Here is a 27,568-nt window from a genome sequence, read left to right as displayed (position 1 = left end):
TATTTTTCATGTAACACAAGTGTGACTTGAATTTCTAAACACAGTGTGTGACACCAGTGCCCTCTGGTGGTCTGATCTTGGCTTTGGGTAGAGAGTCAGTCCACACTGCAGCTGGATACATGGGGGTTTTGAATGAAAACTACTGCTCTGAGGGATGCCCTGGTGGCTTCAAGGTTTAGTTAAAGCACTGACCATATAATTACAATGCCATTGGTATGAGCCTCTCTCTCTCTCTCTCTCTCTCTCTCTCTCTCTCTCTCTCTCTCTCTCTCTCTCTCTCTCTCTCTCTCTGCGCTTATTCCCTGTCTTCTCTTATAAAGGCATACAAGGCCCCAAAAAAACCGTGACAACAACACTTTTATTGATCATCACTATCATAGAACAATGTAATTTATTTTTGTAAATATCTATTTACAATTGCATAAATGCAGTGGTTAACATGGACTTAAACATATGATCAAAGCATAGAAGTAACAGTTTGCATAAGAAAGGCACTTTATGTTGACAAAAGACACCACAAAGGATCAACATGGTCACATGCTCATTTGTGTTTCATACAGTTTGTTTCTTGTAGGATCAGAGATTCGGAAGGGAAGACCTCCTTGTCTTGATTTTGTATAAAAAGCTTTGGGGTATGACTGTAGATTAAAGGCATCGGATTCAGAAGTTTACAGAATGATTGCTGCTTTTCAGGGCAGCATCATGCTTATCCATTTATGGCAAATAAGCAGATTAGACCATACAGATGGAGCTCGGCGCTAATTGCCATTTCCCCTCACCAGCGATTACTCTGTGCAGCAACTTCTAGATCCATGATTCGTGGTAGTCGACCACTAGCACCGCCTTCCAGGTAGCCGGTTTTTACAGCAGGTGTATCCGAGAGCCGCCTCTTGCTCCTGTTCAGGTCTGGAAAGGAAGATAAATAACATAATAATTTTCACGAGAGGAGGCAAGAGGCCACCTACCACGGTAACAGATGGAGAAGCAGATCTGAGTCCAAGCTAGGACATCGGATTCTCACCTGAGATTGCCAGTAACATCTTGCGTCTGGCTCCAAAGGTGGAGACGCCCACTTCCTTCAGATCTTCATCAGACAGAGTGAGGAATGTCTGGTAATCAATCTGGATGAGTACAGATAGCAGTCATTTATAATGCATAATGCTTTCGGCTGGGGGACAAGACTTTTGGGGTCTGGGACAAGTTTTCCGACACAGCCAACCCAACTTAAAACCAGTGTGTTGCATGTGTAAGTGATGATGAAAATGTATTTTTATACACTTATAACTGATTTTGAAATGTCAGCACTCAGAAAAGTATTCATTGCAATTTTCTACATGTGTTTACCTCTTGTTGCTCAAACACATCGATGTATTTGATTAGGCCAAGTTGGCTGAGCAGCTCAGGCAGGTCATCTGTCATTTTGGGGGAGGGGCTCCGCTGACTGCAGGTTGAAGCCCTCCTCGATGAGCACACGCCTTCAAAGTAACTGCTGCTGCTCGGGAAGCTCTCCGCTAGACATGAAAGGTCAAAGTTCAGAGGAAAAGTGGCCTGCTCTGTTTTGTCAAGCTTAAAAACGCACATAGGTACGACTTACAGGGTTTGTCATTCCTGCTTCCATTCATCGAGGATGCAAATGCGGGGAAGGAGGAGGTGGATGAGGAGAAAGTAGATGGGGGCGAAGATGGAGAGGAGGAGGAAGAGGAAGAGGAGGAGGAAGAGGCAGGGAGGGATGAAGATGTGGATCCACGTCTATCCCTCCAGTTCTCAGAATTGCTCCCGTTAAACACCTTCTCCGTCGAAGCAGCCCATGACTAGAAGGAGACGAGGAGGAGAGAAATTGTGATGGCATTAAATATTAACTAGTATTTCTTTCATCTGCAAACCATTCAGCAGCACCTTGTACTCACTACCGCCTTCTTTCATCTCTCTTCTCTTTGTCATGCTAGAGGTCATGAGACAAATGGCTACAAGTGATCAGAGGGTTTCATTGGACATGATATCTATAGATCCAGAGATTTAAAAAGAGAGGTGACTAATCATGTATCTAAACATTTGTCTTTGTTGGCTGACCTGTGATAGTAACACCCTCTCACTGGAGATTATAAATACGGTGGGCATGGTGAATGTTTCCTCCCAGCTGCCTGGGTCTCAGAAAAAAACTGAACTCGAGGAATACTTCCTGCTCTTATTAACCTAAGTGAGTCTGCTCCTCCATCACTGGCTACTGAGCAGTCAGAGAGCAGACGTTCAGGGAGATGAGCTGAAACAGCTCTCGTAAACAGGTTGCTGAGTAGCGTCTTTGTTGACTGAGGTGATACTGTCAGACCTCAGGTAATTGAGGTGAGCATACAAATTGGCAGTGCTTACCACACAGTAGGATAAATGCTTTAAACTGTGGTCGGCATACCAATATATAAAGTGTGCTGGTGGGTCCAAGTGGCAACCTCTGGGTCTGAAAAGTGAAGCCAATGTAGAAATGCATTAAGCCTGCATTCTTTTTAATGGACAGAAGGGGGCGACTTCACTGGTTCTGAAAAGAAGTCAGATTGCTATCGAGCTAATGACAAAATGACACTACTTCTCACTAATTTACTACCTCAGTAAACCTACATTTGAAGGAAAAGGGGCACTCTTTCGATCATAACATTGTATGTATTTTAGACAGGGAGGACAGATGGTTTGAAAGAGGCCATTTACAATAGATAGACCATCACCCAACAGGGGAGGAGGGCTGAGGCACCACTCATCCCCCACTTACAATGATGTCCTTTCATCTCTTCCCAGGAGAGTAAACAAATGATCACATTTGGCCTCATGTGACAATGCCAATGATGGTCTTTCAGACTTGGCCTCACGTGACTCCAACAACCACCACTGTTGATACACCTTGATAACGACACAACAGAAGTTAAATGGCCGGGCTTCCCTGCCAGTCAGTCTGAAGGAGCCTCTTGGATGAGACGTGAAACATTCTTCAACCAAGTCCAGTTGCCCTTGATTTTAACCTTCCTTAGATACCTAAGTAAACACTTTCCTTTGATAGTCTCAATTGCTAGTCTTCTTCAATACAGCATGATGTTAATTTTGGAAATTGTGGTCCCATTTACAGTAAAATAAATGATGAAGCATGTTTTAGGGCAGGCCTACCTCTACTAAAACGGTTACCTGTCAATCAGGATAGAGGCAAATCTTGACATGTCAGATATGTGGGAGAGATTCTGAATGTGCAGAAAGTTTAAACATGAGCAGAAACCTGCTGAAACACAGGAGCTATTAAAGTCCAGGAGTGTATAACTTAAAATACTTATTTGAGGTGAAAAGTTGCCACATAAATGATAAAATTGTGAGTTTGGCTGCTGAACGTTTAAAACAATCCTGAGGATAGAGGAGTGATGACCCCAACCCCTGAGGTGGACGTTTTAGGGTTGGGTATGGAGGGGCGCCAATTTAAAATCTTGCCTAGGGCTCCAACATTGTCGGGCCGGCCCTGCCACTGTGTACATTTACATATACATGAAGTTGTTTTTGAGTGCTGTCTGTTTTTGTCTAAAAACTTTGTCCCTTTCACAGTGTGGTTTCAGTTCATGAAAGTTATTATAACATTTTGGTCACCTAAAAATTACTTAGTCAACTATCATTGTTTTTCCGATGAGAACATTTTCTTTTAAGCCTGTTGTTCGCTAGCCAAAATTTGCATCCAAATATCACAATTAATGTTAATTACAGCTGCACCTTACTAACTAAGCTAGCTAGCTCATGCAAAAATGGTCACTTCTTGTTCCAAAAACCAAGATGGAGATGGCCAAAATGCCAAACTCGAGGCTTCAAAACAGTAGTCCACAAACCAATTGTTAACATCCCAGTGGCTACATCCACTCCTTTTATAAAGTCTATGAGTGGGTCACAAGTTCAGCAAGAGCATATAAGTCAAGCCAGCTCAAGCTAAAATTAACAATCAAAATGAACCACGTTAAGTTGGAAGTCCATTTTATTTCACTTTGTTAAACCAAACACTAAGTTAGCATGATGCTCATTGTTACCTGTTGCTGGCTATTGATGGTGCTCAGGTAGGGTTTGTAGCTGCGTCGGCTGATGTTGCGGAGCTCTTTGACGCCTCGGCTGGCATAGACTTGGAAAAGCCAAGGCCACTCCAGGTGTCTGTGGGTGTCCGGACCTCTGTGACCACAGGCTTCCTTTGCATGGCTGACAGAACACATACAAACACACATAGGGGAAATACAGACTTTTTTTGGCAACTTGGGGGCAGCCATAGCTTAAATTTAACTAACATTTGCTGATTTACCTCAGAGTGATATTAGCATTCATTTAAGAGTCACTTTTTTAGGCCACTTGGTGAATGTGAATCCAATATTTACTCTTCCTTCAGCTGTTTTCACCGACTTCTGAGAGAAACTTCTGCCAAATGTTCTGCTAAGTTCACCAGCTAGTTGCTAATTTTGTCTGCAATACAGTGCTGGGCAGGTTGCATATAGTGGGTTTACTGAGCCTTTTGCTGAAAACAGCTGCCTGTTGTGTCTGAAAACAACACCGACGAGAGTGGTGAGAGTTGTAAGACTGTGTGAGAGTAGTGCTTGAAGTGGAAAAATATTGATGCCATCTCCATTCACACACACACACACACACTCATAGGCTGGCAAAATAGCATCCTGACTCCTGTCCACTGCAGATGCACTATCCAAAACCCAGATGAGTATCTACTATAAATGAATCTATTCTATTCCAATATTTTAAGATTAAGTAAAAAGTTTAATGTTAATATATTAATATATTTACAGGTTACACTTTATTTGGATATTCTGCCTACAGATAGTAGAGTATTTATAACATATATATATATTTATAACATTTCAATTGTTAATTAGTTGAGATTCAACAATTCAGTGTTTCACAAATAAATAATTTTCTGATATTACATTACTGTGGTTAAGGTTTGATTATAGCTAATGTTAGTGTATTCGTTATAATTTCTATATACTATTTTGGTTTCCAGAAGTCTAATTTTAATTTCAGTTGGCCAACACAGCAGTTCTTCATTGTTTTCATTCATTAAATCATTATATAAGAAAAATGGTTTACATGGTGGTCATTGTGATTCAGGTAGAGATTAGCAGGCTGGCAAGAACGGGAACAGGTGAGAGTCACATGTGCCCACTGTGTAATGCAGTTTATTTAGGGCCTTATTTAGGGCCTTATTTAGGGCAGAAAAGAGATCTGGCAGCTTGTGAGAAGGGGCGGTGCGCAAGAAAAAGTCACGGTACGCATAGAGTAAAATGTACTGCGTACCAGGGAGTAATGGCCCACTTCAAGTTCTGAGTGCGTTTGATCTAAAACAATAAAGTTACATAAAACTAAAACAGATAGCTGAAAGTTGGTAAAATGCTCCTTAGCACTGAAGGGAATTGCAGAGTGAAGTAATAATTCTCCATGGCACCTACAAATGACACCTTTCATATTTCACATAATTTGATACAGTGTTAATTATAAAATATAAATTAAAGCAGCTTTAAGGAGAAAGATTTGAAAATACATAAGGTGCACAAAAATGTAAAATTTGCACTGATACTTTTTTTAGCATATAACTGTAAACTGTCCATAATCAAAATGCATTGCAGGTTTTCCACGTCTCCTCTGATATTCTGAATTGAACAAGCTGGGTTCAGATGTTAAATAATGAATCACAAACAGTGCGTCTCCTTGCCAGGATGTGGCATAGTTAATAAAAATCTAATTGCTGAGACTGAGACAGATACACACATTCAAATGACAAACAAGTGACCCTGGGCCTTTTTTGGCACTGGGACAGGATCCATGTGTGAAAGTGTGATAAAAACTGTAACAGCACTCTAAAGAGTGTGATATGAATAGGGTTATAACTGGTGGGTTGTCATTTGTTTACGTGTGTGTTTGTGTGAGTAAATGTCCCATTCACATACTGGCATATGTGTGTCTTAATGACTATGAGGCAGATGGCCCATTCAAACTGCTAATTCATAATCCCATAAAGCAACACTGAGGGAATTTAGAACCATTTGGCCACAGATCTTCCCAGTACCTCTCATTCTGCATGATGGATGAGGTAGTGTTTCTTGTGTGTGTGTGTGTGTGTGTGTGCGCGCGCGTGTGTCTATGCATGTGGGTATAAGAGTGCGCATACAACTGTGTCTCGATGCATGTGTGTCTGCATTGTGTATCTGCCCTGTGTGAATTAAGTAGGAGAGCCACTGCTACTCTATTATAACTTTGGCACAGCGCAGCCCATAAACAGGTCCTCTTCATCAGCTGTCTTGGCTATGAGCAGCACTGAAATGGGCCCCCTCTATCAAGCCCCTGCCTCTGCTCAGGATATTAATGTGTTGCCTCCATAACGTGCTTGAAAATCTAAAAAGGTTATTTCATCCCGGATAATCATATGACATTAAGTCATGTTTTAAGAACAGTATGACTAAAACTTGTGCACTTTTACAGTAAATTCAATAATTTTAGAGTAAGATTTAGTGTTTGAAGAGCGGAGTTAATTTTCTAGTCTGCTCCCTGTTCAGCTCCAAAAACAACAGATTGGTTGTATATACTGTAGGTGGCTAGTTGATGGGCAAAACAATATACAGTAAGTATTTTGGACCAAATACACATGCAAAATTTGTTTTCAGTTTAATTATCTGCAGTATACAGCAACTATAGATCAAAAAAAATGCTTGCTTAGCAGTGCCGTAATTGTTGCTGTAGAAGCCTGTGCAGAGCTCCTGAAACCACAGACAGGAAGAAATATTAAACATTTAGGAGCACTAACCTCTGGTAGCCTGCAGTTTCTTCTTCTCATAGTCATAATCCTACAAAGCACAAACAAGAAATAGAGTCGGTAAATAATGCATGAAATTGAATTATTTTTTTCTCTGGTTACTGAGGACAGGCAGGGAGAACCTAACACCTGGTGCTGTGGTGGTAGGCAGTGAGAGATGACAAATAAGGAAAGCAAACAAACACAAAAGTTGATTCTCAAAATCAAATTGCACCGGGGTCAGTGATGTGCAACTCAAAAGGTTACATAACTATAACTATACTATCTCATACACCCTCTACAAAACACTTCAATACCTTAAGCATTAAGTATTTCGGGGTTTACACTTGATTGTCTTTCCACTGAGATTTAGCCAAAATAATGTTGTCTATAGATGCAGTGCATCATCTTATGAAGAAACGGGGTGAACAAAGAGAGACCTGTAATTCCTGTTTTCACTAACCTCAGCCTTGGATGAGTCAGTGCGAACATCCTGAGCCAACGTCATGTCTCTCCTCAGGCTGTTCCTCCGCTCACTCCTCCCTCCCTCAATGTCTGCATTCAGTAATCTGGCACATTCAGGAGACACACAGACACAGATGGAAAGACAAGGTTAGGTTGAACTGGGATGGCTATGTGCAGCTTTTGAGAGCTTGTCAAGTCTTTCTTTCCCTAAAGCAACAGTAGTAACACTAAGGGGGATTTCAGAGATAGTATGTTAATGCTATACAATTATGGGATGTGTTGATATGAGAGAACTGCTCCGTTTCAACTGCACAGTATTATAAAGTGGTTTATCAAGAGAGCCACAAAAGGACTCAACTAGGTCAACAAGCTGTGCTTTCTCTAACTTGGTTTTCAGTGTTTTCAGCAAGATGTGTAGATTCTCAACAGATCTGCTTTATATGTGCATATTAATCATGCTGTAGGTATGTTCATAGTCATTGTGAGGACTCACAAAACCTTGGTCCCCACAAGGGCAACCATTTATTTTTAGGTTATGTCTTACTTTTTGTTGTAGGTATAAGAGAGGTGCAGACAGTACTGCTGCACTGGGGCCCGCACTGTATTGAGGGCCCTTAATAGAAGCAATCCCACTGGTTATGGGCTGTTCATTGTCATTTACATGGGAAAAATGCAATGACTTTCATCTATCTTTAGCAAACACACATTTCAACTCAACCTATTGCTTTCATACCGATTAAGTGCTATATATACACTCAAATGTGCATTTCCCCCTTTGCCGTGGGGTCTGACAACACAGACTTTTGCCCAGACGTCTGTAGCAAGCAGTAGGCTATAAGGTATACATTGAATTATGAAAAAAATGATTCCACAGATTCAACAGAATGAATATAATCTTATTTTCTTTAGTATACATGTCACATAGCTGACAAATGCAGTGATGATTGCTGGGTAAAATTAATGCCCAATCTTAAGTTTCTATTTAATCATGTGACAAGACTCCAGAAACCGGGTGAAACGCAAAATCTGACAAGTAGACTAGCAGAGCACACGTGCAAGCTAGCAGTCACGCTATTCACACGTAAAAGTTGTTTCAAGAAGAGACAGAAGATAAAAGAACAGGAAGAGCGGGTCCCAAAGCTCCCAAATAAGATTGTTTTGGATTACTGAGGACACTGTCAAAGATCTCGCTCAATACAAGCTCAATGGATGCCTTTCAAATGGGTGAGTAACTTTACAAGTGCTTTTTCAGTGGATTTGGTGTGGCTGGCGTGCTGCTGTTTTAAAGGCTGTTATCATTTCAGGGCCAGCTTGCCACTGAGTAGGCCTACCTGTTTAATTGTGTGGATGTGCTTGTATCAGAGTAATCAGAGCATTAATGGAGTGTCCTCACAAGTGACAAAAACAAGTGTAAGAATCTGTGAATGGTCACCTGTATGTTAACGCCTGCCCCGTTGAATGCCGTCTGCCCTGGACTAAAACCTTGGTAGTGTCAGGACCCTGGAGACTCCCCCTCCGACCCATTGATCCCACGCTGCTGATGCTGCTAACTGAATGACACCCTTCAGATGATAACATCACCATGGCCTGAGAGCTCTCATCCTCTGATTGGCCAGACAGGTCCTCATTTTCTAGGATCTGAAGAGGAAAAAATGTAATGTGTGTTTTGTTTTTTATTGATGTTTATCTATCTACTGAGAGCAGTTTGACTACAATCAGGGACAAACCTTCTCCAGTGGTCGGCTATCTGTTCCCTTCAGTCCCATCCTCCCCTCATCAGCAGGAGGGGTGAAGCCTGGTGGAGGTGAGGGGCGGTACTTAGGACCAGTCAGCACATCTGGAGTGGGAGCAGGCACAGAGCCTTTACAAGAGGGGACATGAAAGATGAGTAAAAGATCACATTAAGTTGTGCTACCAAACAAAGCAGGTAAACATAAAAAACACCAAATGAAACAAAAGACACATGTTTCCATCCACCCATTTGTTTTGCATATGTTGTGTGTATGTGTATGTGTGCTGTTATAACTTATAACTTGTCATATCGTTAAGGAGACTGTACACAACACAGGGATGATTACAGAATTTACAATATGTGATTATGTACTGCTGCCCCCATTAGATACTGTATGTGAAAAGAGAAATCAAATTACTTAATGAAAGTAACATAAATGTAAAGCCATCAACCATATCATGATAAAATGATGACCCTTTACTTAGAGAAGAGTTACTGTTGCGCTTAGTGTTACATACCCCCCCATGTGTATTCACGTGACTGTGCTTTAAGGTGTTTGCATTCTCTTTGTCTTTATTTGTCAACTTCTTATGTGAACATACATTTATTCTGATTGAATATGTTTTGCCTGTGAAGAAAAGTACTCAGATGTTCTACGTAAATGAAGTACTTGATTAAATGTCCTTTGTTGCTCTCCACCACTAGTTTTTGCTTGTGGAAAAAATTAAAATCTGAATAATAGGTTGCTTTCCAGTTTCCATGACATTTGGATAGATACACACCTACACACATATGTGTGTAACTCCAGCCAGAGTGCTGATGAGTTCTGAGTCATGCACCTGAAGGTGGCTTCTGTGATTTTATGATTCTGTAAAAAAACCCTGGTGCAGCAGAGATGCCACAGCTTTGGGAAACATTTTTTCATATGTTTAGGTGTGTTTTCATACAAATGTATACACATACTGTATATGTGCATGCTCACCTTGCTCAGAGAGACGAAGCTGCTGCAGCAACATGTTGAGCCAATAGCTGGTCATTCCGCTGCCGGTTAACATGGGGTCAGGGGTCATCTCGGTTACCTTGGCAGTCTCACTAGAATCCAAACCGAGGAGCAGACGGCGGGCCTCATACAGACAGGAGATGTTCCTTTCCAGACCTTTCACCACTACTGACTGATAAATATACACCAATACAGAGTTTTACGTCAGTATTTAAACCACCACAGCACATGAGACAGCAAGACAGAGTAATGTTTAATCCAAAATGAAAGTGAACATTCAACAAATATTTCAATAAACATTTATTATTTAATCCAGTGCGTATGAAATAAGCAATCACAATATAGTCCTAGATTAACAGGGAATGTAAAAATAGGGAGAGGTAGCAAATAAAACAACAAAATTACCATTTAATTTTAGATGGGGTGATTCTAACAATAACAAAGCAGCTAAAGTTGTACCTTGCTGGTCTGTTTTACTTTGGGCTTGACACTAATGAAGACTCCCAGGTTTTGCATCATCTGAGCCAGCTTACAAGGATCTGCCTCCCCATCTTCACGCATGTCAAACATCAAACACACAGGCAGACAGTCCTAGATGTGCACACAAAGACACATACACAGATAAACAGATAATGCACTTGCAACCTCTCGGAATTGTTCTTCAGCATAATTCTACCTAAACAAAAACCAAACACCCCGCTGTACCATGAGCTGCTGCCGAGCCAGACACACTCCGTCAGGGCTGCCCTGGATGAGCAGCGAGGGAGGGCTCTGAGGAGCACTAAGGTCTGGTAGAATGATCTGGGTCTGGGTCTGGTGCATGACGCTCAGGAAGTGAGCTCCATTCTGCCCCAGCAGAAAGAGATGCTGCTGGGAGGTGACATCCAGCTGGCTGCTCACTACACCACATGTGACCTCTGACCCCAGCAGCAGGTCTATCAGGATGCAGGTCGCCTTCTGCCAGATGACAATGTATACATACATTACATGAAACTATATGATACACATTGATTAGACCCTATTCTAATGAGTGTAAACTGGATCAAAGTCCTCTGTGTTTTACACTAACCTTGACAGCAGCTGCATTGCCCTGCAGGCCCCAGACGGTGCAGCAGCTTTCATAGAAGGTGGGTTGTGCCTGAGGATGGGGTGGCACGGCCCTGAAGCTCACACTGACCCCCAAAGTCTGCACTACCTGTTGAATGAGTGGGGAGCCTGCATCTGGCAGACCCTGGGGCATCAGGCTGACTGGGAGGTTAAAGCTCAAGGACAATGGCTGCAAGTCCTAGGACAAAGAAGATTGAATGGGAAACAAGGGAAAGAGTGTGATGGAGAGGAGTCACACAGGGGAGGGGGTAATGAAGAGATGTGAGACAGCGGCTTTTTGACAAATATACCTCTCTTCTTTGTGTAGGCCATTCTATTAATCATTCTTTTGAGCGCTGTGTCTTGACGGGAGTGAAGAAGTTGGATTTTGAGTCAAATACAAATCTATCCTGGGTAGTTTCTGCTCAGATTATACATGACCACTCACTCTTATCCTCCTCCTGGCTTCCTCCACTCCTTCTATGGGCCCAGCGATGGAGACCTGGTAAAAGATGAGAAAACAAATGGCTTTTTAATTAAGGTTGTTTTCAGTTCCTTAAAGAGGTCATATTATGCTCATTTTTCAAAACCCTATTTAGGGGTTGACTGAGCTCTGTTTCTACATCACAGTAACAACTTTATGTCCGTTGACTGCCTGGTCAGTAGCTAGTGTTTGGAAGGGAGAGGAGAGGCAGCTGGTGGACGTCTTGTCTTGTGCTACAGCTCAGAGAGTTTTTCCACCGGTGTTTTTGAGGGTGTGTACTAGCCAGTTGGCGAGCATTATGACGCACATTTTGCTGTGAAGTCACAGGGATCTAAGGGAAAAGGCTGGACAATAAATGAGCTGTTTTCAGGCAGTTCAGAGCAGTGTTTTCTGTGGGAGATGGGCTTTTTCACTTTGCAAACCTAGTACATGCACAAAAATTATATATGACTCACTAAAGGAGAGGGGAAAAGCCAAAAGAATAATACCACCTCTTTAATTGTCAGTCTAACTGTTTAGTGGCTCACTGCCTTAGTTATTGTTACCTGGTTGCTTTTCTCTCCGGTAGCACTGTGGCGGTTGGAGTCGGGAAAATGGATGTGACAAGATGTGACCTCCATCACCTTTTTGATGTTTCCACCGCCTTTCCCAATCACGTGGGAGTGCTCTGTGTAGGCCACGTCCATCTTTAGAGTCACCTTGTTCACCTGGATTTCATATAAACAGTGTTTGGGTTTATTTTTTAGTGCAGATTACTTTTCAATACTTGGTTAAAGGGAAGCAGTAGCAAAGTATAAATCATGTAAAAGCATGTCTTCATCTGTACATTGTTGACATTATTGTTTAGACAATTTGTGAAAATTAAATAACCCTCACCCTGGTTTCCAGCACTTCTAGTATCTTCTTTTTGGCTTTCAAAACATTGGCTCTCTTCCCTTCCACCTTCACATGTGGATCTAGAAATAGGAGTTTAGTTTTAATGCTGTACACAGTATGCTACAGTAAATGGGCAATGATAAATCAATTTGTGGGAACATAGAAAAACGTGTGACAGGAAGGAGAAAAGTGCAGAGACCTAATAAGGGGTGAGTAGTGAAACATCAAGAGTCTGTCACCTTTCTTTGACTTGGCCCCAATTTTCAGCTTGGACGGCCACTTCACCTGAGTGTCGGTTTCTCTCATCACCTGTGGAAGCACAAACAATAGGAGAGAGTGGGAAACAAGGGCAGAGCTGTCATTGTATGCCGCAAAGATACACACGCACACAAATCACCACGCATACAATCGGAGCACACACATCAACACTTCCAGACTCCAGTCCAGACCAAAGCCTCATTTGCATTTCAAAGACTGCAATTATCACCTCCATAAAACTAGCAATCATTGGATGCAGAGTATGGAACAAATGTTAAAATGGAGGCTTTCACTGATCTGTAAGCTACATTTAACCAGGAAGCTTTCTGCACTGATGATTATCGGTGGCTTTCACTGAGGAGGGTTAGGGGTTAGGGCTCTTTTTGTTTAATCTTCTGGTTTATGAATAACATGTTTCCCGGTGTGGAGCTCTACTTACTCTCTCAAAAAACTTCTCTCCGGTTTCACCATCTCCAAGTGTTGGAGCTGAAAGACATATAGCAAGCAAACATAAAGAACAGACACAATGAAGACACATTTATAATCTTCCACAGTGTGATTTGCCATGTTGTGTTGGTCAGCAGTACACAGCTCCGTCGTTTGCAGCGCAAGTATTCAATATCAAGCATGTGTGTGTAAAGTCAACATTTAAATTTGCCAAGCAACTGGAACAAGAGGTTGCCGGGAACATAAACAATTTTAAAAGGCCATCGCTCCACAGTGACATTTACAGGGTACGGGGGGACTTAGGAACGCCCTCAACCCCCCTCATCACTATGGGTTACTCTGGCCAGAGCTGAGGAATGGGAAGAGAACAGTATGGGGTGGAGAGAGAAGGTGGTGGTTAGGGGGGGCAACCACAAATTAGCCTAGAGACAGCTAATCACATCAATGGCATTTGCTGACGCAAAGACCTCCCACTTGACTAAAAAATTAAATAACAACTGTAAAATCAAGAAGGAATGTGTAAAAAATAAAAAACAAAGCACTCCTTGGCCTATCAGAGTGAAGTGTCAAGTGTAGCCTGACAGATTGTCACCTAGAGGGACGAGATACAAAATGTACTGCCTGACTGAGGCTGCGCAAACAGACAGTCACAAAAGCACAGTCGCACCTGCACACACACATTAAAACAAATTCACTCAAGCTTTCCCAACAAGAGTCTGCGCAAGGACAAACAGACAAATATCAGTCTCTATCTGGAGCAGTAGCACACTGTCAGAAGGAGTTTCCCCAGTAACACAGGGGAGGCATTTGTCATAAAACCAGAACAGCGATAACTTGCAGAGGCAGACTTCTGAATGCATAAGCCATTGCAGGTCATAAATCATGGTGATACAGCAACAGGAGTTTAGTGGATGGCAGTAATACTGATGGTGAGAACAAGGGCACAGCCAGCTGGAGGCCCTGACAGACACCCAGGGTCAGATAGATAAGATAGGAAGAGCACACAGGGGATGGCGGGGGTGTGCATGACAAGCATCCAAAACACCAAAACAGAATAACTTTCAGAAAAAGCAGCTTATAGAGAAGAATGTGAGAATTAAGTTGATAACTGTTATCTGTGCCGGTGGAAAATCATGGAGCTCAGGTGCATGGTATTGACAGCAATGTGAGCATTGAACTGCTCAGCTCACTCACCATACAACATGGTCTCCAGCTTCTTCCTGTCGATCCTGAACCTCTCCTCCACCCATTCCGGGTCCAAACTCTGCACTTTTGCATTCTCCTGCCCCGGCACAGAGCTTTCTCCCCCTTCCTCCTCTTCCTCATCCTCTTTTTCTTCTTTGTCAAGTTGGGCCTCACTGGACTCAGGCTTTCTTGCTGAGCCGGGTTCTATGCTAGTATCCAAGTCAGGCTGCTGGGTTGCTGTGGTTGCCGGGACCGGAGAGCTCTCCTCTGTGGTGGTGGTGGCCATAGCAGGACTGAGCCTTCGTCAGTGTGTGTGTGAGGATGTGTGCATTTGTGTGACCAAGGAGACCGGCAGGGAGAAAGAAAAGGGGCGAGAGGGGCAAGAAACACCCCCTTTGCCTTTCCTTTAAATCCCCCGCCCCCTTCACTTAATTTAGGAGTCAAATCTGACTTTTTTTTTTCTCTCTCTTTAAGCTGTTTGAGGTTCGAAGGATTCGCTGCTGATGCCTTGCATTACAAAGACATACAAGGAGAGTCACTCCTCTCCTATAACAAAGGCCATTACTTCTCTATGGGAGGGGCTCTGGGCAGACAAACAAAATCTACAACTTCAGCTGAGGCTCACTCTGCTGTGAACAAATCCCCTGTAATCCTCAATTCAGCGTCCACAGATTATGTGGATAGATAGCTGAGGCCTGTGACAGGACAAGATCACGCCCACACAGAAACACACACATCCTGGAAACCATCCTCACACCAGCAAACACAGCTAACAAAATAAACAGGTCATCTGTTGGGTTCCATGTCTGCCCTCCCTCCCCTCCCTTTGAATGAGAAGATCGAGGGCTTGAGATTTCAGAGGTCAGGGTGAAGGTACTGGAGGGGTGGATCGTGAGTGTGTAGTGTTTGTGTGAAGGGGGAGCTTGCAACAATGCTTGGGATCGTTATTATTGGTACTCATATCCTTTACTCAAGTAAACGTGCCAATACCACAATGTAAAATACTGTTATAAGTGAAAGTGGTGCATTCAAAGTCCAACTTATAAAAGCCTTATCAGCAAAATATACCTAAAGTGTACTTATTCTGCGGAGAATTGTTTACTGTTGTAGATAAGGTCACAAGATAAATCTGAGGGGTCATGAGATTAATAATGGGGGAAAAGCTAAGAAGAGAATATAACAGAAAACAAAAGGTTCTGCTGCACAAGTGTATTTGTTTTCTCTAACCTTTGCTTTTGCATGATTTTTTTATGAATCACTGGATAGTTTAACCTCTTTGGGCCTCAGTCTTAAAAAAGAATTAAATGAAACCTTAAATAAGATTTAAAAAATTGCTTAGCACTTATTAAGTCCCCTCCCCGCTTTACATTTCTCAAATCTGAGAACTCGACTGAATCATGGGTAAAAACAAACTGCTCAATTAGTCAGGTCAAGAGGGACTCTATTTCCAGCTCACCTCTGTGTTTTCCATATTGCCCAGACAAATCTGGCCTCGGGCAAATCAGCAAACATTATTTGGCAGTGCAGAGATCTTGCTAACATTACCAACTACTGCAGGCTAGACTTATTTGCCTGAGGAGGGTGGTAAGTAAAAGGCATGATGACTGTGTCACCATGGAAACTGGTCAGGGAGTGAATATATATTAAGTTTAATCTGACTCCACAACTGCAAATCTCCTCCCTCCAGCCCCCCCGTTAAGCCCCATCTGACTGGAAGAGTGTGTGTTGCCAGTAAGAGTCAAGGCGTGCGTCACTGTTTGACCCATGGGCAGAGGAAAATAAAGCCGAGCCATCCTGCAGGGTGACTGATGAGCTCTGGATGGTTTACTAAATCAACCCCTGAACCCATGAGTGAGTCCTTTATTCATCCAGAAAGATAGATAGATCAGTACTATCCTTTTCTGGTTAAGGCACAGTCTCCTTATTCACTGCACCACCCCACAGCCCATTATACATTTACTCTAAGGACTGAGCTGCACTCTAATCCTGAGAAACCTTAACTGGATGTAAAAAACTTCATGTGCCCTCAGAGAAATTGTGTATGAGAGAGAGAGTGCAAGAAGTCTGATGGTCTCTATGTGTTATTCATGTCTATGCAGAAACTTGATTTGAAAATAAAATATTGCTTCCCTCTGTGAGCTGAATCTCTACAAATTATTGATTTTGGGAATCAAGGAATGTAATGTTTGACTAAACCTCTGAGTCGTAGGCCTTTTGGAAATATCTTGACATATCACAGTAGAAAAATAACAGGTGTAAATAATAAAATCAATTCAGTTTATTGCTTCAGTTTCAAGGTCCTGGTATTGTGCATGTTGGCTCACTGTCACACTGCCGTGACTCAGGACACTTGAATAGAACTGAGCCATTGTTGATGTCATTAGAAACATCTGTGCTACAATTTCATATGTCTTTAAGATTAATGCACAAAGAGAGATAAATTCACATTTTGTTTACATTATTAAGAGCACTCTTCACATTTGTCACCCAGTTATCATCCTCTTTGCACAAAGAACATCAAAAAAGTTTCACAAGCAGACATTTAGACCTAACATGTTCCAAGCCAAGGTCATGGTCAAATCCTTCCCCACACCTCCGGAACTAAATGTTTGAGGGGAAAATATATTTATTTATTAATTTTGGATGGCGTAAAAGTAGTCAAAATTTTAAACAAATATCTAGTCTAAGAACTTGAATCAGCCTACAGCATTCCCACTGTCTGCTACATGAATGATTGACCCATCCTTATGGAATCATTTAGACACATTAATCATTAATAAACCACAAAATCCAATATGTGTGCACACAGCATTTAATACACAATACACTTACCGCATACACATTTGCCTATATAGAAAGTCCCAGGAGATGGAACTGTTTGAATATAAACATTATATACAAATACAAACAAACATAACAAAATCTACATATATGCACCAATTCATGTCAGTTAACGCATTGTATGTCTGATTCCATTCAAGGATATGTAGCCTATTATATACAGTGGGTACGGAAAGTATTCAGACCCCTTTAAATTTTTCACTCTTTGTTTCATTGCAGCCATTTTCCAAAAATCAAAAAAGTTCATTTTATTTCTCAGTAATGTACACTCAGTACCCCATCTTGACAGAAAAAAACAGAAATGTAGAAATTTTTGCAAATTTATTAAAAAAGAAAAACTGAAATATCACATGGTCATAAGTATTCAGACCCTTTGCCGCGACACTCATATTTAACTCAGGTGCTGTCTATTTCTTCTGATCATCCTTGAGATGGTTCTACACCTTCATTTGAGTCCAGCTGTGTTTGATTATACTGATTGGACTTGATTAGGAAAGCCACACACCTGTCTATATAAGACCTTACAGCTCACAGTGCATGTCAGAGCAAATGAGAATCATGAGGTCAAAGGAACTGCCTGAAGAGCTCAGAGACAGAATTGTGGCAAGGCACAGATCTGGCCAAGGTTACAAAAAAATTTCTGCTGCACTTAAGGTTCCTAAGAGCACAGTGGCTCCATAATCCTCAAATGGAAGACGTTTGGGACGACCAGAACCCTTCCTAGAGCTGGCCGTCCGGCCAAACTGAGCTATCGGGGGAGAAGAGCCTTGGTGAGAGAGGTAAAGAAGAACCCAAAGGTCACTGTGGCTGAGCTCCAGAGATGCAGTCGGGAGATGGTAGAAAGTTGTAGTAAGTCAACCATCACTGCAGCAATCCACCAGTCGGGGCTTTATGGCAGAGTGGCCCGATGGAAGCCTCTCCTCAGTGCAAGACACATGAAAGCCCGCATGGAGTTTGCTAAAAAACACCTGAAGGACTCCAAGATGGTGATAAATAAGATCCTCTGGTCTGATGAGACCAAGATAGAACTTTTTGGCCTTAATTCTAAGCGGTATGTGTGGAGAAAACCAGGCACTGCTCATCACCTGTCCAATACAGTCTCAACAGTGAAGCATGGTGGTGGCAGCATCATGCTGTGGGGGTGTTTTTCAGCTGCAGGGACAGGACGACTGGTTGCAATCGAGGGAAAGATGAATGCGGCCAAGTACAGGGATATCCTGGACGAAAACCTTTTCCAGAGTGCTCTGGACCTCAGACTGGGCCGAAGGTTTACCTTCCAACAAGACAACGACCCTAAGCACACCGCTAAAATAACGAAGGAGTGGCTTCACAACAACTCCGTGGCTGTTCTTGAATGGCCCAGCCAGAGCCCTGACTTAAACCCAATTGAGCATCTCTGGAGAGACCTGAAAATGGCTGTCCACCAACGTTTACCATCCAACCTGACAGAACTGGAGAGGATCTGCAAGGAGGAATGGCAGAGGATACCCAAATCCAGATGTGAAAAACTTGTTGCATCTTTCCCAAAACGACTCATGGCTGTATTAGATCAAAAGGGTGCTTCTACTAAATACTGAGCAAAGGGTCTGAATACTTATGACCATGTGATATTTCAGTTTTTCTTTTTTAATAAATTTGCAAAAATTTCTACATTTCTGTTTTTTTCTGTCAAGATGGGGTGCTGAGTGTACATTACTGAGAAATAAAATGAACTTTTTTGATTTTTGGAAAATGGCTGCAATGAAACAAAGAGTGAAAAATTTAAAGGGGTCTGAATACTTTCCGTACCCACTGTATAGTACACATTGCAGGAGCCATTTATTTTTATTTTTGGCATGTAATGTTATTTTGTTTAGATATATTTTGCAGTAGTATTTACAGTGGTATAGTAGTATAGACACTTGGTGGCAGTCTTTTGATACACAGAGTTTGTATGTAGGGGCATAGGTGACAGGAAATGGTAGGCACAGGTAGGGGGGCCGTACAAAGTTCTTACCACACCAGAACAGACAAACATGCTACAACTTGCAACAATAGAATTGAACACCTACTGCTTTTTCATATCTTTGTACAACTGCATGCTAATGCAATAAACCACAAACTCAACTGTAAATAACAAGTGGAAGGTACAAGGTTTATTAGTCTAATACAGCACAAGGCTACATAACGAAACAAAATTTCTAGCTCCTTCATGCTACACACACAACATATATTGTTATTATAAGTGTAGGCCTATATTAAAATATGGTAACATAAAAAATCAACTAAAACAATATATATAGCTATTTATATACATATACACCCCAAACATTCCACAGTGCATTTTCTGAATTTGCTTCTGGAGTGAATATAAACAGCAACCACCAGATGATAATATGAAAGTTTGATCTTCACAATGAACAATCTGACATTTGGGAAACAGTGTCCATCTTTGAGCACCAAGCATCATCAATAGACAGCAAAGAGTCCACTTCCATCTTCCCAGAGTCTTGTGCTGACAGCTCGGAACATGGACCACCTGCCGAGTGCTTAATCCGGGATGTTTTTGAAGTCTATTGTGTCTGCGTATGATTTCACCCCTGCCTTTGTATAGTTGCAACTTGAAAAAAAAGACATTGGTAAAGTTGAAAATTGCTTTACCCACATAATTATGAAGCTTTTATCTATCATAGATAAATGTCACAGGCATTCACCTGCTCAGTTCGGCCAAACAAACACTCATTAAGCATGCAGACCACCAATCTCCATTAAGCAAAAATGAAGTAAAGACATTCATTAGTACATGCACAATCAATATGGCAGGAACATTGGGATAGTAATGAAACTGAAAGACATCTATTAAATATACAATATTGGTGCAGGGAGGATAGTGGGCTGGAAATGAAGGGAGGGAAATATAATCACTCCTCTGAGAATACAGGACATACAGGTCTCAGCCATATATTTTATAAAAGAGGCACACACCCAACTTCAGCCAACCAGAAACAGTCGAACATGTAGCTACTACTTCACTGTAGGAAATACTAAATCAAGAGAAATCACCTTTTTCAGTCACTAAGGAGGCAAAACATCATGACTTTTCAATGCCAGGTCTCCTGGGGAAAACAGCAAGCAAGATTTGACATTATTACAAAGAAACTGATTTAGCTAAAAGATTTTAGTTTTTTGGTTTGGTTGTTTGTTTATTCTAGCATAAATTCTCTTTTTCACACTCCAGTCCAACTGGAGGCGGTATTGCTCTAAGCTGGCTTGCCAGCCGCCAAGAAACACTAAAGAAGAAGAAGAAGTTGCGTCACCAGAGCAATCACCCCCAAACACTTCCGGGTTGGTCTCCTGAACACAACTCGGGATGGGTTTTATTTACCAGAAGCTGAACTACGTTGCGTGAACCGACTTAAAGAAGAACCGGCTGCTGTCGTTCTTTGGGGGGTCAGACGACCCCCAGACGTATCTAAACATGGCTGTTCGGAGATAATAAAGCTGCTGTACAAGACGAACCATGTGGCGAGTTCAAGGATTTGTTGGAAGAGGTGAGAGAAATGTCATTGATACTAGAGAAACCCCGCCTTTGACGCAGTGCCAGGCTTCTTTACGCAGATTAATTATATTACTTTATATTATTATAAAGTGCCGCTTTTATTAAGAAATAAACCCTGTTGCCCTTCTCTGAATTTAATTTCTTCCTTTATCTTAACCCTTATTCTTATAACGTTAACAATGTCCGGATTTATGTATTCTGTTACGTTTTAGTTGGCATGCCTTTAATTTACCTATTAATTACGACAGATTTACATAATCTCTGTATGCAGGTATTTTGGGAAATCTCTATTATTGTTCTGCAAAACTACATCTTTGTCTGCACAATACGCTGACACTTCCTAATGACACGTATTTTTATTCAAGTCTGTACACAAGTTAAACAAGCAGATCACACTATTTGTTTTTTTACACAAAACAACAACATCTTCTCTACAGGCATAAAACTGCAGAAGTGCTGCTGCAGATATAACTGCACATGCAAACATGTGAAATATGTCCACAGTCAAACAAACAATTTAGCATAAATGGAGAATAAAATTTCTAATAATGAATTCATATTTATTTGTGTTTTAAATGGAGTATTGCTATGACTGCTTGTAAACTAAGAAAGTTACTAAACTGAAATATCTGTCTCAGATATCAGTCCCTTCTTTCTCCATACTTAGTCTTTTATTGTACATTGTTCTTTCCAGGACATTTCCTAGGGATTTATTAGGAAATTACGGAACATGTTTTGACTTGTCAAGTAGTAGAAGAGGAGGCTCCCTGAAATTCAAAACATTGGACATTAATGTCTAATATCGGCTGGTTTTGTCTTCCCACCACTTCTCAGTTCTGCATCGATGCCACGGCAGCGCCCCCCTGCGACTGCCCCAGAACCATTATGTGGAGGACGAGGTCATCAACAGTTCAACTGCCCTCTCCACTTCTCGCCACTCCTCTGGCAGCGGGTACTTTCCACACCTCCGTCCTTTCTTTTTCGCTCTCTGATGATAAAAGCCTAAAAAGAAAGAAGAAAGAAATAGAAAAGTATTGAGTGACCCTCATCCCAATCCTTTCTTGTTCCTTTACCCCTTCTTTGAACCCGTTCTCTGCTCATAACACGCTCACTGCCTCTCTTTCAGCTGGTTGCATCATCTGCTGTAATCGCAAACAGGGTTAGTTGAGGGAGCAGAAACAAAGCCATCTGCCTTAAACGGAGTATTTCTATGATTCCTCAATACAAAAGACTGGAAATAGAAACAGACATATAATTGTTATATTTTCTTTGTGCAGTTTTTCAGTCACCTCTCAGAAAGAGGACGATGGCGAGAGGAGGAAGAAACAGGGGACCTTTCAGTTTGGCTACGCTGAGCTTCCACGTTACACAGCCCTGGATGCTGTGGGATGGGTATGCCTTTTATTGTTACATGTTCAAATGTAAAACACCTACATTATCTACTATCATGTCCAGGACATCTTTTTCAGTCATCCGTTCGTCAAAATTTGTAAGAAAGATGTTAGGAGGCTGGTCACGAAGGATTTTTAAACTGGAAAACTAGTGCATGATGGCCTGGCTTCCATGTAAAATATGGCAGCTGTTATTAGTATTAAAAATGGATTTAGAGCAAATCTTGATCGCATCTTCAACCCTCATGACAAACAGCCACTAAAACAACCTCTCAACACTATTCTACCTCCAAAACTGCAATCACACAAGGCTGTGCTACTGTACTCATCTCCCCACTTGTCTATTTAATACTCCAAGCTCTGTGAATTTAACACAAACATACGTTTTACACTCAAATCTAAGTATTTTTTCTTTATTCAGAGGAGAAGCTAGTCAAAGTTCACGGTAGCAAGTAAAAGTAAATGCAGCAATTGAACAAATATGAATTAGGCATTGTGGCATATTTGACCTTTTGCTGAAATATGAGATGGCATTTCTCCATTTGCAACTAGCAGTTTCATTCCTTTAGCACCACTTGGTGGTCTCACTTGCTAACTGCTTTTTTAGTATACAGAATAGGTGGCCAACAATGTATCAAGGAGAGCAAACAGGTTTTCATCCCAACCAATGTCATGTTGCTGCAACCAGGTTACTGCAGTAGCATATAAATGTGTTGTTCAAGTTCCTTCTTTACCTGATTTCTCTGCATAGCCTGCTTTTTGTGTGCATGTAAACGCACAAACTGATAAGTTCCTTCCCTCGAATTCAAAGAGGGCCTATCAGCGTATTGAGTCTTGTTTGGACTGTTGGCTCCCCTTGGCACATGTTTGGCTGTTCCTGGTATACATTATGATGGTACCTGGAGTAGCTGTGCACATCTCATGTTCTCGTGACAGCAATGACAGTGGAGCTAATGTTTCTCCACAGGGCGCAGCAGCAGTTCTGTTCATGCAGATCTGCAGGAGGATCCACTCGCAGTTCTCTTCAGGCACTGAGCCGAGTCCAATCCCTGGAGCCCAGACTGCACCCTCCACCCTGCACAAGTGTGGCTACCGCATCCTGCTGGAGATCTGTGAGTCCTTATTGCATTATTGTAAATAGGAAATAGGCCCACTGACATTTCACCTTCTAAACCCCAAACTCTTTTCCCTGTTTAATATTTTATTCAGAAACTTTGTTTTGTTGTGTCTGTCTGGTTTCTCCAGTGTCTAAACGTGATGTCCTGCCCAGAGGAACGAGTGTGTTGTGTTTGCCAGGGGTGCCAGAAAGGCAGAACCAAGATCAGTCCCCAGCTCAGAGCAGCAGCAGCAGCAGCAGTAGTAGTAGCAGCAACAGGACAGGTGACAGCAGTGTTCACTGCAGCAGTGAGGAGGACCATCTGACTGCTGGCTGCTCCATCTCTCACCAACAGGGGGCACTTCTGAACCAGGATTCTTCTTTACACGGTGTGATCTCTGTTTTGTGCTGGTCGTAGTTGAAAGAATAATTAAAAACAGTATTTTCTCAAAAGTTTGTTAACCTGGTATTTGTGGGAGCAGGATAATAATACATTTTTCTTGCCTGACTGACAGAGGAATCCTTTCTGTCAGCATCCTGTCCTCTGCAGAATGATGCCAACCAACACAACACAGAGACTAAAGATGCTAATGACAAGGTGAAAGTCTATCTCCTCCAGTGTGCCATTTTTCAAAAAAAAAAAAAAAAAGCAGCACCTTTACGTCATCCCTGCAAAAGACTGACTAAATTGTTGTGTGTCGTCCCCCCCCCCCCCCCCCCCCCCCCCTCTTTTTGTTTGTCAGGACATGTCTGATGAGGAGAAGCTGGCAGGAGCAGCACTGGACCTCAGACATGTGGGAGACACCAGCATTCCTGTTGTCCTCAATATCATTGGTAATAATTTATTGACACAGTTACACACCAAATAATGGTAATTCATTCCTACTCTAGACAGTCACTTTTTACACAAACCAAATGTCACATGTTCTCTTTTTTTTTTTTTTTTTTTAAATTAACCACAATTGTTTTCCTCTGCCCCAGCTAACATCTTCATCTCCCTGTTTATTGCAGGTCTAGAAAGTGCCAAGACTGAGAACTACGAAGAAGCCTTTACATGTTTTTTAGCTGCAGCTCAGCAGGGTTACAGCAAGGCCCAGTTTAACACGGGGGTGTGCTACGAGAAAGGCAGAGGAGTCCGCAAGGACAACGACAAGGTGAGAAACCAGACAGCAGTCGTTTGTTTGCTGAATGTTTCATCATTCTGAAAAATGTTCATACTTACTCTTCTTCTATGTCGGAAATAAGTCTTGAGATAAATCTCATTTGTTTTCTCGTCAAGGCTCTGTATTACTACCAGCAGGCAGCCGTTGGGGGTCACAGACAGGCTCAGTACCGGTATGCAAAGCTGCTTCTGACCAGCAGAGGGCACCAGAGTTTAGAGGAGCTGAATGTGGCCATCAGCTTTCTGGAACAGGCTGCTGCAGCTGGACTCACCAAGGTGTGAAATCATGATCTTAACGCTTTTTAATTCTTACATAGAAACCTTTGTAACTCTAGTTGAAGTACTGTTTAACAATACCTGAAAAAATAATTTCCCAGCAGTGCCTTACCACTTTGCTCTTATTGTGCAATGAGATACTATACTGTACTTCATTTATATACAGACCTTTTGCATAGAAGACAATTTGACATGTCACAGTATGAAAAGCACAGATATAAATACTGCAATAAATGTTTGCTGAATTCCAGTTGGTTCTTCAGTGTTTTAGGGTCCTGGTATTGTGCATGCTGGCTTTCTGTCACACTGTCGTAGATTACTGGGACACTTTGCTGTATTTTTACACTATTATTTTTACTGGGACAGATTACCTTTTGTTTAATCAGTTGGTCTCTAAATTTTCACACAATGCTGGAAAATGAAAAACAGCCCAAGGTGATAACTTCAAATGTAATATTTAGTCGAAACCAGCTGGAGCAAGAGAGTGTTCAGCATTTTTATTCACAAAAACGACTGAACACTTGACTATCAAAGTATATTACATTATATTTCTGTCTGTCAACTATTTGACTAATCAAGTAATTGTTTCTCTATTGCTCTCTGTCATTTAATGGGAGTGAATGAACCCAATACCTTTGGATATGATAATGGGGCATGCTTGCACAAATGGTCACAAGTAAAAGTAAATCTATACCCGCTTATCCGTACAGGTTTGCGGGGGGAAGCCAATCCCAGCTGACAATGGGCTAGAGATGGAGTACACCCTGGACAGGTCGCCTGTCCATCAGAGAACACATAAAATCAAACAACCACTCACACTTACATTCACACCCAAGGGCAATTTAGAGTCACCAATTAACCTGCATGTTTTTGGACAGTTGGAGGGAGTCAGAGCATAAAATGAAAATTAACAATATAATAATCATTTCATATGGATTTGCCATGCTGGGTTACTGTGGGTGCATGTGAGGAATCCCTTGTTATCACTTGATGCTGGTGTATCCTTACAGAAGTGAACCAACTGTACGTGTCTCTCCCTCTTCAGGCTCAGGTCTGCCTGGCCTCGGTCTACTCCCAGGAACAGGTGAGAGACGGGAGCAAGTCTGTCCAGTACCTGAAGATGGCAGCAGCGAGCGGAGTGAGTTCCCTTCTAGATGCTTCTGGAGTTTTATCTACTGCTTTATGGCTGTGGTTTCACCTCCCCTCCTGGTGTACCATCTCAGTCAGTCTGCATGAGGAAACAGTGTGTCCCCACCATCTGCTGCTTATTTATTTTCACAGCTTATTTGTGAAACAACTGTACTCACGTTTTTGCAACTTTCTGCTGCGGTTGTCTTGAAGTAATACTATCATCAATACTACCGCTACAAAGCACTTTAGGGTCACAGCCTTGCTTAATGTCCAAGTGTTGAGTCACACAAGTATTGTGAACGTTTTAATAGTGGCATTTCAGTCCTCTGTCCATGCTATTTTGTCAATTTAAATTCCTGGTGTCTGTTTATAATGTCTAATTTTGCCTGTCAGTCTGAGCAAATTGCAGGTCATGTTCTCATACATAAAAAAAAAGATTGTTCTGTAGGATTAAATAGCTAAAACATGTTTATTTTCATTCATGTGTGCAGGACGACACCGCTCTGCTGTACCTCGGTCAGTGTTTTGAGAGCGGCTTTGGGGTGCAGCAGAATCTGAGGACAGCGATTGAATACTACAAACGAGCCGCTCGAGCTGGCAACAGTCAGGCTAAGAGCTTACTGATGCCTCCTAATGACACAGACAGTAAGGGTAAGCACACATGCTTTGTTGGAAAGATTCACATTTGTGTTAGTCATTCAGTGATGGCACTGTGGCAAGCTTTTAATGAGCCAACACAACAGTGATAATATCTCTGAGGAATGGAGTTCTTTTCTGCCTCTCCTCTTAAGCAGAAAATGCCGTGTTGCGCTCCATCCGTTCAGCTCCATGCTTCCCCGTAGCCGATGGTCGGCTCCAGCAGCCTCTCTTCTCCCTGTCCAGTCATGTCCCTCACTTCAACAGTCACCCCATCAACCTTCCCTTCCTGCCTCACTCCTGGAGCACCGGGAGCCTGTGTGTCCCTACAGCGCTGTCCTCCGCGCCTCTTCACCTCCATCCCCACAGCACTGAGGGAGGAATGTGCCAGTGGACTGTCGGGATAGGATAGTTAGCCAGCACAGAATGTATTTTCACCAGTCAAGAAATCTGGATTAGAGTGTAGGTGTGTTATTATGTTCAAGGTTTTTTTATAAGTCTGAATGAGTTGTTGTAGACCAGGTCTTACAAAAGTATGTGTGGAATGAGATATACAAGCATTTCTATTATTTCTTTTTATATTGTACAGTGTTTTTTGTCATAAGTTCTCCTGTGAGTAAGAAAACATGATTCAGGTGCCTTTGGGGGTGGTTGGGAATCTCAGATCCTTCCCTACTAATGTGAGATCAACTACATGAAAAAGAGGTTTATAATTATTTTGCCCCCTGTAACTGTATTGCTGAGTTTACACCTCTGAAAATGACAAAGTACTTTACATTAGTGTCACATTTTAACCTTTGATAATTCAGTTTCTGAATATGTGAAATGGTTAAGTGCTGTCTGTCCTCTATAAAAGAACAAAGGGAAATTACTACATGTTGTGTGATAGTCCAACCTGTTATATACATATGCCAAAGTGAATATTCATGCACAATGAGGAGGAGGTTCTACTGTTATACGCACACACTAAATAATAATAAAATATCATAAAGGCTATTTTATGGCTGTCTGGTTATTTTTAAGTACCTTTAATTGAAGGAGCAGAGAGTATTGTAATCTGTACAATCATTTTAATTTTAATTAAGCACTAGGCCACTAAAGTATAGTCTGGAGTATATATTCTCTCTAACTTCACAGATGGTAACATTAGTTTTAGGACCGCTTTCAG

General features: G+C 41.8%; 1 protein-coding gene and 1 pseudogene across 2 annotated transcripts; one reads left to right on the top strand and one right to left on the bottom strand.

The window, feature by feature from the left end:
- Window positions 1-363: 363 nt before the first annotated feature.
- LOC119888205 lies at window positions 364-14,739 on the bottom strand (annotated as a pseudogene).
- Window positions 14,740-20,486: 5,747 nt separating this feature from the next.
- On the top strand, window positions 20,487-27,329 carry dele1 (DAP3 binding cell death enhancer 1). 2 transcript variants are annotated; one of them, XM_038699907.1, is made up of 12 exons: window positions 20,487-20,700; window positions 21,543-21,660; window positions 21,986-22,100; window positions 23,067-23,211; window positions 23,345-23,584; window positions 23,729-23,793; window positions 23,939-24,029; window positions 24,207-24,349; window positions 24,475-24,633; window positions 25,679-25,771; window positions 26,256-26,415; window positions 26,559-27,329. In XM_038699907.1, the coding sequence occupies exons 1-12, from the start codon at window positions 20,670-20,672 to the stop codon at window positions 26,810-26,812; spliced, it is 1,614 nt and encodes a 537-aa protein (XP_038555835.1). In that variant the 5' UTR covers window positions 20,487-20,669; the 3' UTR covers window positions 26,813-27,329. The 2 variants fall into 2 exon arrangements, with proteins under 2 accessions (XP_038555835.1, XP_038555834.1); XM_038699906.1 differs by having other exon boundaries at window positions 20,488-20,700; window positions 23,711-23,793.
- The last annotated feature ends 239 nt before the right edge of the window (window positions 27,330-27,568 follow it).

The sequence above is a fragment of the Micropterus salmoides genome, unplaced genomic scaffold, assembly GCF_014851395.1.
Source record: "Micropterus salmoides isolate LMB-PRFRI ecotype aquatic unplaced genomic scaffold, ASM1485139v1 Ms_hic_scaffold_5, whole genome shotgun sequence".
Classification (NCBI taxonomy): domain Eukaryota; kingdom Metazoa; phylum Chordata; class Actinopteri; order Centrarchiformes; family Centrarchidae; genus Micropterus; species Micropterus salmoides.
The sequence above is the reverse complement of the archived record's forward strand: the minus strand, read 5'-3'. Positions and strand labels throughout refer to the sequence as shown.